Source organism: Palaemon carinicauda, chromosome 8, assembly GCF_036898095.1.
Source record: "Palaemon carinicauda isolate YSFRI2023 chromosome 8, ASM3689809v2, whole genome shotgun sequence".
NCBI lineage: Eukaryota > Metazoa > Arthropoda > Malacostraca > Decapoda > Palaemonidae > Palaemon > Palaemon carinicauda.
Genome location: NC_090732.1, coordinates 98,939,095 through 98,953,371, shown reverse-complemented (window position 1 = coordinate 98,953,371; position 14,277 = coordinate 98,939,095). Strand labels below are relative to the sequence as shown.

At 44.9% G+C, this 14,277-nt stretch overlaps 1 protein-coding gene across 1 annotated transcript in view; it reads left to right on the top strand.

The window, feature by feature from the left end:
* Positions 1 to 8,214, top strand: part of LOC137644933 (zinc finger protein 726-like) — a 73,691-nt gene extending 65,477 nt beyond the window's left edge. The window contains exon 2 of the mRNA XM_068377812.1: positions 5,938 to 8,214. Coding sequence (XP_068233913.1) covers positions 6,598 to 8,181 — 1,584 coding nt within the window. The 5' untranslated portion in view covers positions 5,938 to 6,597 and the 3' untranslated portion in view covers positions 8,182 to 8,214. The remainder of the gene's footprint in view (positions 1 to 5,937) is intronic.
* The last annotated feature ends 6,063 nt before the right edge of the window (positions 8,215 to 14,277 follow it).

The window sequence follows — 14,277 nt, the reverse complement described above, 5'->3', positions numbered from 1 at the left end:
CTACCAACCTGTGCTTGGATGGAGGTGATCCCGAGTGCCTTCTTGGAGCACGCGTCCCTGCTGCTACCACTGGCTGTGGAATTCGCCGCGAACGATGGTCGCGCGAGGGCGAATGGTCGCGCGAGGGCGAATGGTCGCGCGAAGGCGAATGGTCGCGCGGGCGCGCAGGTGGATGATCGCGCGGGCGCGCAGGTGGATGATCGCGCGGGCGCGCAGGTGGATGATCGCGCAGGCGAGCGGTCGCGCGGGCGCGCAGGCGAGTGGTCGCGCGGGCGCGCAGGGGAGCGATCGCGCAGGCGAGTGGGCGCGAGGGTGGGCAGGTAAATGAACACGTGTCCGAGGCGACGAACGCAAGCGTTGGCGCGACGGCGAGGGATCGTGCTGCCGCGTAGGTGAGGAAGATCGCTGGCGATGTAGATCCACAGGCGATCGATGACGAGCTGGTGAGTGCCGTCGCTCAAGTTGGAGATGGCGCGATGTGGTATGTCGACGCACTGGTGTGCGATGGTGAGCAGCATGCGCAGGTGAATGACCGCGTAATGGTAAGCGATGGCGAGCAGCATGCGTAGGTGAATGATCGCGTGATAGGGTGCGATGGTGATCAGCATCCGCAGGAGGGCGATCGTTCAGGGTTGTGCGATGAGGACCAGCATGCGTAAGCGGGCGATCGTTCAGGGTCGTGCGATGGCGAGCAGCATGCGCAGGTGAATGATCGCGTGATGGGGTGCGATGGTGATCAGCATCCGCAGGAGGGCGATCGTTCAGGGTTGTGCAATGAGGAGCAGCATGCGTAAGCGGGCGATCGTGCAGGGTCGTGCGATGGCGAGCAGCATGCGCAGGAGGGCGATCGTGCAATGGCGAGCGATGGCGAGCGGCATGTGCAGGCCGGCGATCGCGCGATGGCGAGCTAGAAGCTGGCGAACCATGTTCCTTCAGGAGCGTTGGCGAACGTCGGCGCGCTAGTTGTCGCTGTTGAATAGGCGATACTAAGATCGCCTGTGCGCGCTGGCAAGCAGGTGAACGCTGGCGAGGAGGTAATCGCTGGCGCGTAGGTGATCGCTGGCGAGCTGGTGATCGCTGGCAAGCAGAAGGTCGACGCGTGTCCTGTGAGAGGACAGGTGGTGCGGCGCATTCACGAGCAGGAACGGGAAGATCGCTGGCGCGTTGGCGAACATGTGTTTCTGACACACGCGCAGCACGATGTTGCGTAGCCACAGGACCAGGCAGATGGCGAGCAGGGAGTTCAGCAGGAACTAAAGGGTGATCAGAGACCGCAGGGCGATGGTCCTCAAATGAGCGCTGGCGCTCGGAAGAGAGCTGACGAGCAGGGGAGCGCTGGCGAGGGGGGCGAACATCAGGAGAGAGCCGACGAGCAGGTGAGCGTCGGCGAGCAGGAGATCGTCGACGAGCAGGAGAGCGCTGGCGAGCAGGAGATCGCTGGCGAACAGGTGAGCGCTGGCGAGTAGGAGAGCGCTGGCGAGCAGGAGAGCGCTTGTGCGCTAGCACTGCTCGCGTAAGGGAAGAATCCCTTAGCCCCGAAGGGACCGTTGCCCGTCGGGTGATGAGTTCTCCAGAAGGCGAAGATCCGGCAGGAGATGGTGAGTGGTCTGCAGAGAGGTTCAAGGAGGGCGGAGCAGTAGGTTGAGGCTGACGAGGAGAGTCCCCCCCGGAGGACGAAGACCCAAAAAGGCGTCTCTAGTCCCCCTGTAAGGGGAAGGGAGGCCCTTGTGGCGTAGAGGGCGGTGAGCCTTACGGCGGAGGCGGCCTCGGGGGAGATCGTCGGGACCATCGGTCCTCCGAAGGGGAGTCTCCGTCAAAACACTTCCTTCAGAAGGAAGCTGAGCAGCAGTCGAGACCGAAGGACTCACTTCCCCCTTCGAAGGATGTACGGAAGGAGGAGGAGAGCCTTGAGCAACAGCACCTGCGGCGGAAGGCCCAGCCACGTCGGAGGCCTCTGTCACCACGACGTCGACAATAGACAGAGGGTCTACCTCTGCTACCACCAGCGACTGCTTAACAGCGGCCCCCAACGAGACAAGGTCAATAAGAGCGACCCTGGAGGGCAAGCCCTTAAGCCCCAGGGACGACCAAATCTGTAAAAGATCATCCCTGGATAAGGCATTATCATTATCAATAACCTCTCCGGAGGAGGAGGGGGAACCGCCTCGCTATGGGAGGCGACGCCCTCTCCCCCCACCGAAGGTAGGGAAACAGAACAAGGGCCTGCGCTCCCACCCGGACGACTCTCCTTAGGAGGCGGCCGAGGGGGAGCTTCGGAGGAGGTTTGGGCGGCGGAAGAAGAGTCCCGAGAACCTTCCTCCTTCAAGGCTAACCCCGGAGGAGAACGATCTCTCTTGGACTTTTTCTTACGCCGACGGCCAAACCTCTCCCACTGGGAGGCAGACCACTCCCTGCACTCACGGCACATGTTATCCTGGTCACACCGTCGGCCCCGACATTGAGGGCAGAGGGTGTGTGGATCCGTATTAACGTCCGACATGAAAGTCCCACAAGGACGGCCGGCAACTCCAGGGCATGTACGCATAGTAAAGAAAAAAAAAAAAAAAAAACTGAAGGTTAACTTCCAACCAACACACACGCTGAAAAGAAAAAGCAGAAAATTAAAGGCTGTCACGAAGGCAATGAGCAGACACGTCTGATCACCGCCGAGCCAAAAGTGAAGTGAAGCAAGTCACCGGTGTGTGGAGGGGGGAGGGGTAGCAAGCTACCCTTCCCCACCCCCCGCTAACTAGCGCGGGGGTAATTAACCCTCGTTAAAAACTATTGGCTCGTCATTTCAGCTGCGCTAAAAGTAATACCCTTTGTAAATAGCGTGGTTTGTATTTCGGTTACGGAACAAACCTCTATTCCAGCAATAGCGGAATCCTTGAGTATATACAAGAGGAAAAGACCCCCTATTCAGTTCCGACAGGTAAAGATGAACTCTCAACCTTGATCCTTCACCTTCAAACTGAAAGAAAGGGACACCCTCTCGTCGATAGACTTTTCCTAACTCATACGAACTTACAACTTGCCTTCCCCTGTCAGAATTGAGACCTTCCTCTCGGAACATGGTTCAAATCTCCGATCCCTAAAGGGACCTCCCTATGTTCCACTTCACCATACAACAAATTTTCTCCTGATTTAAGAACACAATGTTCCTACACACTCGGACAGCAACCACACGAGTCAAGGAACTTTGTGGTCTCTCTTTCGACATCGCCCATTATTGAGAAGGGTGAAAGACAATGTTCAGTTTCATCCCTGAGTATGTCGCCAGACACAGTCTCCAGAGGTGACGGATCCTACTCAAGTCTCAACTTGGTAACGGACGATCCAGATCATCCGTTACTGTACCCAGGGTAAGGTATGAGACTTTACCTAAAGAAAACAGCAACAGCCTGCCCTGGTCCCTTCTCTTGTCAGCACTGGGAGAGACTAGAGGAGGATCACCGAAACATCATCTCGACATGACGACTCAGTGTCAGGGGCATAACTATGTCCCTGGTCCTTCTTAGCAGATTACTCTGTGATGCAGGTTTTACAAGAAAGGATGTGAATGTTCCAGGTGACTTTCACAACCTTTCTCCTGCAAGACGTGACCCACAGGAACTCGATACGATCTCTATCGGTCCGGTGGTGGCTGCACAACAGCTGGTTGTATACCTCAAACTCCTTATTGGACAAGTAGCAGAAGGTTGAGGGCACTGTTACTCGGTTTTAGTCTGCGTGAATGAAAAGATTTAACTGGCTCTTATTCTTTTCTTCATCCTACCTTCTCGTGGGGAAAGCAGCATCCTGGGTTCTCTGCATAAGCTGACCTCAAACCACTGCAGGTAAACCATGCTCCCTTATTTACCTAATATTAAGCTAATACTGTTGCTTCCCTATACCCTGGCGAGGTGGTTTTGGGAAGTCTTGGTTACATCAGGTTTTTCCTACATAGACTCTGAATAAATTTACCTAGACAGTCACACAGCTTGCGTAGGCCGCAGACCTTGCCTACCAAGGTTTAGCGAGGGCAGGGACTCCTTATTTTTAAGTACTAACATACTCAGATAAGGAGCCCCCAGGCAAAGCCAAAAGCCAGATTGGCAGGGACGTCCACCCTTCCTAATGGGTGAGTCACCCCTAATAAATAGCATGGTTTGTATTCCCGTTACGGAACAAATGACAAATTCGTAGATAATTTGTATTTTTCCTAACTATACAAACCTTAGCTCTTTATACAAACTTGCCCGCCATCCCTATCCTCCTTGAAGTCCTACTTCCAAGCAAAGTGACTAAATCACAGGTGTGTGAATGGGAGTGGTAGCAAGCTACCCCCCCTAGCCCCGCTAACTAGCGGTGTGGGTAGTTAACCCTCGCTAAATTTTAATGGCTTGTTATTTCAGCTCCGCCGAAAGTATAACCCCCTAATAAATAGCTAAGGTTTGTATAGTTATGAAAAATACAAATTATCTACTAATTTGTCATATTTAGCCAGTGTTCATATATCCCCCACCTTCCTATTCATCAGTGACGTCAGTAGACTAATGATTAGGTTTTGAGACTTCGAGAAGTGATGGCACTTCATTGACTAGTTAGTTGTCATCAGCCACCTGATGACATGATGATTCCTGAAAGGGGGGTAGGCATTTTACAAGGAAAGAAAACTGGAAATTTTTATTTAGGGGTAGGCATTGGCTCTTTTATAGTTTTGAGAGAGAAGCCATGTGAATATCTGGCGAGTATGAAAAAATAAATTTTATACCATTGAAATTTTGTTTGTGTTAAGGAAAAGTGCATTTTTTCCAGTACAAGATTTTCTCTGTAATACTATTATTACTGACTAGAGCTCTAACAGCATAAATATTATTATGACTGACTAAGGATTTTATTATAACCCTTAGCCAAGCCGTTCAGAGGGACTACCTCCCACCAAAGAGTAAGTCTCCTTTATTAAAGGAGTAAGGTTTATATTTGTATTGGAACAAATAGCAAAATCTAAAAGAGATTTGTATTTTTCTTAGCTATGCAAGCATGAGTTCTATATGTACCCTCATCCACCTTCTATAGTCCTATGGCCATATGTTAAGTGAATAACCTTCATCAAGAGACTGGTGGTACCCTTACTCACTCTTCTTCCTGGCAACAACTATTACCTCATTACCAAGCTTAGAGACTCTTTCCACATGTGCTGGTAAATGTACTCATGTATAAGAAGTTATGTTTGTATAGCTTGGAAAAATTAGAATTACTTTTAAAATTTGCAATTTCTCTTAGAGAAAAACTGTTGTCAAATGATTGGTTCCTCATTCCTCCTATCTAGTGGGCCTCAGATGTATTAATTTGAGTAAAAATCTTTTGAACTGTGGAAGGTGGATGAGATCAGTTTTTAAGACCGTAATTTACTTTTGAGTACAGAAGTAATAGAATCAAGGAAGGTAGGGCTGTTAATCTACAAAATAGCTTTTGTTCGTAAACAACTCAGATTAAAATGAGCATCTCCCAAATATCAATCTGTGGTCATTATAGACTTATTTACGTTACGTTATAGAAAGGGTATTAAGTTTAGGAATCTTCAATCTGATAAATTGCAAGCAATTACTTGCATGCCCTTGACATAATTACATTAAAAGCTTTCTGTTCGATAAAGACATGAAAGGGGATTTGTTCATATCATAAAGTATCATACTGTACACATATCTCTCAGATTAGTATTCATGAAAAATTTCCAAGTTGCTTACTTGAGTTGCACACAAAATATAGTATAGATGAGATACTGTAGTTTATATCCATGGTTGTGGGAAATTTGATCTGGATCAGAAACTTATCATTTCTTGCATGAACTGGAACTCAACCTGTACTCAGACATAAGTGATATAAGAGGATTGTATTTATTGAACTATGCTGAAGATTCTAGACTCCTTAATTCCTTTTTTTTTATTCTTTCAGAATATTTTGATGATTGAGTGGACAGTCATCCAGATGGATAAAACTCAGGCTTGGGAAAGTGTTACTTGGTACTAATACAGTAAGAGACATTAAAGTATTCTCATTTACATGGATAGGTTTGCTGTGTAGTACTAGTATTTTTGTGTACTTAGCTCATATTTTGTTATTCAGGAGGTTTAGTCATATTATTGTTGGTTTAAACAATGAATTGTTTATAATATTCTTGTAAGGCTTTGAAGAATCATCATGCATATTAATTCACAGATAATTTTGACGGAAGAAAATGTCAACATTTTTTGTACAAGGGTTTGTTTTGGTTCAGTTTTGAATGAAACACTACTTATTTATAAAAGAATTAATTTTCTTTAGAAATATCCTGTTGTGTATTAACTGTATTTGTTGTTTATAATTTCACACAAGTATTAATGAAAACTGAAGAAGCTAGTATTTATGCTTCAGGATACAAACTAAAACAAATATAATTAACTTTATTTCAAGTGTTGAACTTTTTTTCTCGTTAATAGAATCTGAATTCATACAGTATCTGTGATTCATATTCAATTCAAAGAAAGCCCCTCCGATTTTAGACATGGTATTGAATGAGCTACTATAGTACAGAGGTTATGTTGAATACATAGTTTGTAAAATATAGTAGTTGTCATGGCATCATTACCAAGTGAATTAAAAAGTAAATTTAAGAAAAAAGAAAGACCAAAATCTCAAGAATTATTACCTAAAGGTGATAATGTTACTTATATTGGAGTAAAGAAAGAAAACATTGATAATTTTGCTAATGATTTAAGGGATTTTAAAAAGAGACAGGATGGTCCTACTTTCGAATTTCATAGTGAAGATGGTAAGATAGACAATTTGCCTAATTCAGTTAATGATGAAGTAGAAACCCAAGATACTCTCCATGATAAAAACAAAGAAGTAGACAAGTTGAAATATCTCATTCATGAAGCTATTAATGAGGAACACTTTTTAGGCTATCACACTCCTTTAGGTAATAAAGACATGGAGAATGATAACAGCACTGATGAACATGTTAGTGAAATAGACGAGAAGGGTAATTTTACTGATGAAAGTAGCAGTGAAGATACTGATAGTGATAAAGGTGCTAAAGTAAGTGATAGTGAAGATAAAATATTTTCAAAGTCTTGTGGTATAATGGGAGATTTTGTAAAGTATTCAGAAAACAAAAAATTCAAGTGTGACTTGTGTGGGAAAGGATTTCCAAGAAGGACTCATTTAGAAAATCATAAGGTAGTTCACACAGGGGAACGGAATTTTAAGTGTGATTCTTGTGACAAAAAGTTTTCTCGGAAGTCAACTTTAGTCCGTCATCAGGTTGTTCATTCAGGTGTGAAAAAATATGAGTGTCCAGTTTGTGGAAAGGATTTTTTTAGGAAAGCTCACATGATTGAACATACTTTAATACATAGTGGAATTAAAAATTTCATCTGTGAGCTCTGTGGAAAAGGGTTCTCACTTCGCTCACATTTAACTTCTCATATGTTTTCGCACACACAGATCAAGAGATTCAACTGCGAGGTCTGCCAAAAAGGATTTTCAATGAAATCTGGACTTGTGAAGCATCGACGTGTTCACACCGGTGAAAAAAGATTCAAATGTAATTTATGTGAAAAATATTTTAGCCAGAGTTCTGTTTTATCAAAACATATATTAATTCATACGGGAGAAAAAAAATTTGCATGTGAAGTTTGTGGAAGATTGTTCTCTCATAAGTCCAAGGTCACAGTTCATATGCGAGTGCATACAAAAGAAAAAAATTATGTTTGTGATATCTGTGATTTTAGATTTTCATTAAAATCAAACTTAGAAAGGCACAAAATTGTTCATAGTGGGGAAAGGAACCATAAATGTCATATTTGCCATAAGACTTTTGCTCAGAAAGCCCATTTGAAGGGTCATATGGTTGTTCATGCTGACAAAAGAGATTATAAATGCCCTGTGTGTAAGAAAAAATATTTAAGGTATGATAGTTTCAAGAAACACATTGACAAAAATCACTTAGATGGAAGTAATAATGAATCGTTTGTCTACATTGCTGATGAAATGGCTACAACAAGCCCGGTAAAAGCTGAAGCCCCTAGCCCTGAATCAAGACCATTTACATTGAAATCAGAAATCTTAGATGAAGAAGTTGATGACAACTTGCCAAAGGATTTTTCCAATGTTTATATTAAGCCAGAAGTTTTTGAAACCATGGAAGAAGTTTGACATGCAACAAAACTGAAAAATAGAGCTGCACGCACGCACACATACACACACGTGTGTATATATATATATATATATATATATATATATATATATATATATATATATATATATATATATATATATATATATATATATATATATATATATATATATATATATATACGTACAGTATACTGTATATAATTTTAATTTTTCAAGGTAAACATTTATGCAAAACTTCTTTCCACTGTAATTCACATTCATACATAAAGTCTAACTAAAGCCATTACTTTTATGTGATGAAATAAGAATTATTGCTAGATTTCAATGTTGTTTTGTGGTGATTGTACACTCCTAGCAAGGTGGGAGAAAATAGACTCAGTGGAAGCAGGAAGCTCCTATTCTTTAGTGGCGCTATACTCATGGAAGGTTTGGAAGCATTCTTAGTTGTGAATTACATGTTTACCCAATTTAAGTTCTATCTTGACAGGGTGATTAACCCATTTCTACTCTTTGGATTCCTTTTAAATTTCTAGAAATGTATTTTATGAAATATTTTTTTCTGATTTTTTTCCACCAGTACAATAATCAATTTCCCTAAGGAGAGAAGAAATAACTGTCATTGTCAACTTTATCCTTTAACTTTTGAATTTAGGATGAATTTAGATATTTCATATTTCTCCTCAAAAGCAATCTTTTTGTTTCCCCTACACATTCTGAAGTACTTGCTTCTATTTTGCTCACTGCATCTCAGGTTTTCTGTATACTGTATTTTGGGTTGTGGTAGATTTGCTACTTGTGGGCCCCGAGTTTAAGCTGTGCTTGTGACTTCATAGTTTTTTATTAGTGTCTTCAACCATGCTGCCCTTGTAAGCTGCTATGTGTCCCCATAGGTCTACCAATTGAGTCATCAGTAGCCATCACGTGGTCCTCGCTAGTCATAGTTTGGTTGGAAAGGGGCTTGGACACTATCATGTTTATAGTATAAGTTTGGTCTGTAGGATATTTTCCTACAACAAAATTACCTCTTACTTGACTTTTCTCTCATGAGTAGACTTTTGAACCTTCTTATCTCCCAGAACTTTTTGCCGGTGTATAATTTTGATGAAACAATCTTTTTTCCAAAGCTGACAGTTTATGTCATCTTTCTAGTCTCATTATTTCTTGCATGTTCAACTTTCCTTACTTCACATATACTTCCGACACAGTGCATCTTGCAAGTTTTTACTTTTCTCTTTCTCCCAATTGAAATAACTTTACTTCTATGAAATTTATCGCAATTTTCCACTTTATTTTCTTTCTCTTAAAAATGTACTTACCAAACAATTCATCTTGCAAGATTTCACTTTTTTCTTTCTCTTCATCAAAATAACTTAAACCATTTTAATAAAGGAAAATTATTCCAATTTTTTCTCTAGTTGATACACTTCTATTCCATGCTTTTTTTGTATATAGAATCCTGTGTAGTTCCCAAGGACTTTCATGTTAAAACTAGAACTAGGATTCCAGTACAACATGATGTATAGAAGAAATACTGTCTTTTCTGCCCTAGGGCCTGTGTATCAACATTCAAGGCATGGACTCAGTGTACATTGGTTCAGGATAATGCCAAATTCATCTGCTAACTGACATGTAACTTACTTAAAATCATTACTAAAATTAAAAATAATCCTTAACTGAACATTTTATGAATAGAACTTATCTGGCAGTTATATATACATAGCTAATTATCTCTATTTCGGCAGAATTTTTCTAAACTAGGCAACCGCCTTGTGGTGGTTGGGTGGTAACACCCGTTAAAGGGTGGTAGGAGGAATCATTCCCGTTTTCTGTTCTTCAGTTCATCTCTGCCGGGCGGATCGACAACACGTTGGTCCGTCATTAAGAGTTTTTCTTCGCTTTCCCTGCTCGGTGTACCAGTCTGCTTTTTTGGTGAAGTACTCTGATTTGGGGTTTTGGTGATCGTTGTATTTTGTTTTCTCTTAGCTTTTTTGCTGTTTTTCATTATGAGTGAAAAGAGTCATTACCGTATCTGTGCGAATGAAGAATGTAAGGTGAGACTACCGAAAATGGCGGTAGACCCTCACACCGTTTGTTCTAATTGTAGGGGTTTTGTTTGTGCCCTTGATAATAGGTGCGGGGAATGTAAGGTTTTGGATGAGAAAGATTTGTTAATTATGAAGCGCTATGTGCGTAAGCTAGAGCTCGATAGAGTTAGGAGAGCTTCTAGGTCTAAGTCTAAGTCTGTTAGTGGTAAGGAAGACGAACTTAGCGTAGATTTATCTATTGATCCTATTATTGATTCCTCTTTGGAAGTTGATCCTTCCCTTGAGGTAGTAACTCCTGCACCTCCTACAGGTTCCGTTTCTACGGATGACCCTCGGTACGCTAGCCTGGCGGCCGAGTTGAAGGCCATTAAAGAACAACTGGAGGCCTTTAAAGGTAAGGAAAGTGAAAGGGCTTGTGTTAGTGCAGTGGAGGTGGCGACTGACCGAATCTGTCATACCCCTAGGCCTAGACCTCTACCAAGCTCCCAGGACCAAGGGAGAAGGTACGTCGATGACCGAAAGGGGGTGAGAGGTACGTACCCTCGGTCAGCCGTCGCCTCAGACAGTCCTGTTGTCGATTCCCAGGCTGCTCTTGACCGTCACTGGAAAGACGTGTCGGATGTGTTGTTTTCTTCTCCGAATTCGTCCAGACGTAAATGGAAGTTTGAAGCTTCAAGACCTACTAAGAGGAGATGGAACCGCGACGAACGGTCTCGTTCTTTCTCTCCCGGTTCTAGCAGTTATGAACCTTGTCCGTCGGAGGATGATTTCGACTCCGTGCCTGTGAAAAGGGCGAAGCCTACTGCCGAAGATCCTCCCCCTTCTACGAGTGTTATTCGTCAGCCCCCCCCCCTTCGGGGCCGCAAGACCCAGCTGATGTTGCTAAATCCTTTATGTCTGTCATGCAGGAACAACTTTTGACTTTAGTGCAAGCCTTTAGCCGCCCTCACGCCCAGGCTGACAGACGTAAAGACGACTCGTTACCGATTAAGAAATCTGCTTCTAAGAGAGAACGGAGTTCTTCTTTAAAGAAAACTTCTCCCTCTCTACGCCAGGATGAGGAATGTGTGCTTTCGCCAGGCGATACTTCTTCGCGATACCAGGGCGATACGTTTTCTCGTTCTCGATACCGGGACGATACCTTATCGAACGATGCTGCTTCTCGTTCTCGATTCCAAGACGATACCGCCTCCCGTTCACGTTACCAGCACGATACCTCCTCTCGTTCGCTTCGCCACGACGATACCTCCTCTCGTTCGCTTCGCCACGACGATACCTCCTCTCGCTCACGACGCCACGACGATACCGACCCTAGTTCTCGACGCCACGACGATACCGCCTCTCTGTCACGACGCCACGACGATACCGCCTCTCATTCTCGCCGCCACGACGATACCGCCTCTCGCTCTCGACATCAGAACGACTCTGCCTCTCGTTCTCGGTCCCAGGGCGATACCACCCTGCCTCTTCGGGACGATACTGCCTCTCGTCCCAAGGATTCTTCTAGCGCGGGACTCCAGGATGCAACCTGTCTTTTGCAGGATGATGCCTTTGATTTGCCCTTGTCGGGTTCTAAGGATCCTTCTTCTCTTTCGAAGGATATTGCAGATGTGGATCAGGACCTCGAGGATTTTTCTGATGACGATGATAATCCTGCCGACGCTGTGGGAGATTACAAAGTTCTCTCTCGCTCCCTTCTTGAACTTTTTGGAGAGGAATTCCAACCTGCTGCCCCTCAATCTCCTCAGTCCCAATTTAACAGAAAGAAGGCCAAGAAACAGTTGGCCTTCATCAAGATGAAGCTGTCTATCTCCGCAAAGAAGGCTCTCACGAAGATTGATGACTGGATGATGGAATGGAGACAATCAGTTAAGAATTCCTTCTCGTTTCCCCCAGCTCGTCTTGCTTCAAGAGCGGGTATGTGGTATGCAACTGGAGAACCTTTGGGTCTGGGAGTGCCTTCCTCCTCCAAGGGTGACTTCTCTGGTTTAGTGGACTCTGCTAGAAGGCATGCTCTCAACTCAGCCAAGGTCATGTGGTCGATGTCGGAGCTGGATCATCTCGTCAAAGGTATTTTTAGAGCCTTTGAGGTTTTTAGTTTCCTAGACTGGTCGCTTGGGACTCTCGCAAGGAAAACTGACCAGATGGAAGGATCTAGGGACCTTACCAGTATTATGTCCTGTATGGATAAGGCCCTCAGAGATGGGGCGAATGAGTTGGCGGCTCTGTTCTCAGCTGGGGTCCTAAAGAAGAGAGCTCTGCTTTGCTCTTTTGCTTCTAGGTCTGTTACCAATGCTCAAAAGTCTGAGCTTCTTTACGCCCCCCTCTCTCAACATCTTTTTCCCGAGTCCCTGGTTAATGACATTACGCTTTCTCTGGCCCAAAAAGCCACCCAAGACCTTTTATCTCGTTCTGCTCGTAAGCCCTTGGCAGCCCCTCCTTCTTCTTTGAAACGGGAGGAAAGGAGATTCCTGCAGCCCTTTCGGGGCAGGACTACTTCAAGACCAGATTTTAGAGGGAGAAGGCAAGAATCAGGACCAAGATCTACCAGGGGTTCTTTCAGACCTCGCTCCAGAAAATGAAGTTCGTCTCCTCCAGACAGTAGGCGCAAGACTGTCAGGTTTTTGGCAGTCTTGGAAGAGGAGAGGGGCGGACACCTGGTCCCTCTCAGTCATCAAGGAAGGATACAAGATCCCCTTTCTGAAAAAACCTCCTCTCGCAGATGCTCCGCTGGCCTTAGTAGCCCGGTACTCAGATCCTGGGAAACAGAAGGCCCTAGTAGACCTTGTCGACCAAATGCTAGACAAGGGGGCGATAGAACCGGTTCGGGATCTATCCTCCCAAGGCTTTTACAATCGCCTGTTTCTGGTCCCCAAGAACTCGGGCGGATGGAGACCCGTCCTGGATGTCAGCGCTCTCAACGTATTTGTGGAGAAGACAAAGTTCTCCATGGAGACGACTCAGTCGGTGCTGGCGTCAGTACGTCCAGGGGACTGGATAGTGTCCCTCGACTTGCAGGACGCATATTTCCATGTCCCCATCCATCCGACTTTGAGGAAGTACCTGAGATTTGTAATGCAGGGCAAGTGCTTCCAATTCAGAGCTCTTTGCTTCGGTCTCAGCACGGCTCCTCAAGTCTTCACCAGGGTAATGGCGAATGTGTCAGGTTGGCTGCATCAGGAGGGGATAAGGATATCCTTCTATCCGGACGATTGGCTGATTTGTTCACGATCGAGGGAGAAATGTCTGGAGGATTTACGGAAGACTTTTATGATGGCTCAGGATCTAGGCCTGGTCATCAACAGGGAGAAGTCTCAGATCAGACCAAATCAGACTATTCTCTATTTGGGGATAGTTCTGAATTCAGTTCTTTTTCGGGCTTCTCCCTCTCAGGAAAGACAGACCAAGTGTCTCGTAAAAGTCAGAACTTTCCTGGACAAGAAGAGATGCACAGCGAAGGTGTGGATGAGTTTGCTGGGGACTCTATCCTCCCTCGAACAGTTTGTCTCTCTGGGGAGACTCCACCTAAGGCCTCTTCAGCACTTTCTTTCGAAGACGTGGAACAGAAAGATGCAGGAAGACTCCTTTTCCTTCCCCATTCCAATAGAAGTCAAGACTCTTCTGAAGTGGTGGCTGGACCCAACCTTGTTAGGGGAAGGGATCTCCTTACACAAGAAGAACCCAGACCTAGTGTTGTTTTCAGACGCATCAGAGTCAGGCTGGGGGGCAACACTAGGAAGCAAGGAGGTCTCAGGCTATTGGGAAGGAATTCAGCTGGGATGGCACATCAACAACAAGGAGCTGATGGCCATTTTTCTGGGGCTAAAGGCCTTCAAAGACTTGGTGTCTGGGAAGATTGTGGAGGTCAACTCAGACAACACCACAGCTCTTGCTTACATCAGGAAGCAAGGAGGGACTCACTCTCTGTCTCTGTTCGAGACAGCAAGAGAGCTCCTTCTTTGGGCGAAGGAGAACAGGATAAACCTGCTGACGAGGTTTGTTCAGGGACAGAAGAATGTGAGGGCGGACATGCTCAGCAGGAAAGGGCAGGTCCTTCCCACAGAATGGA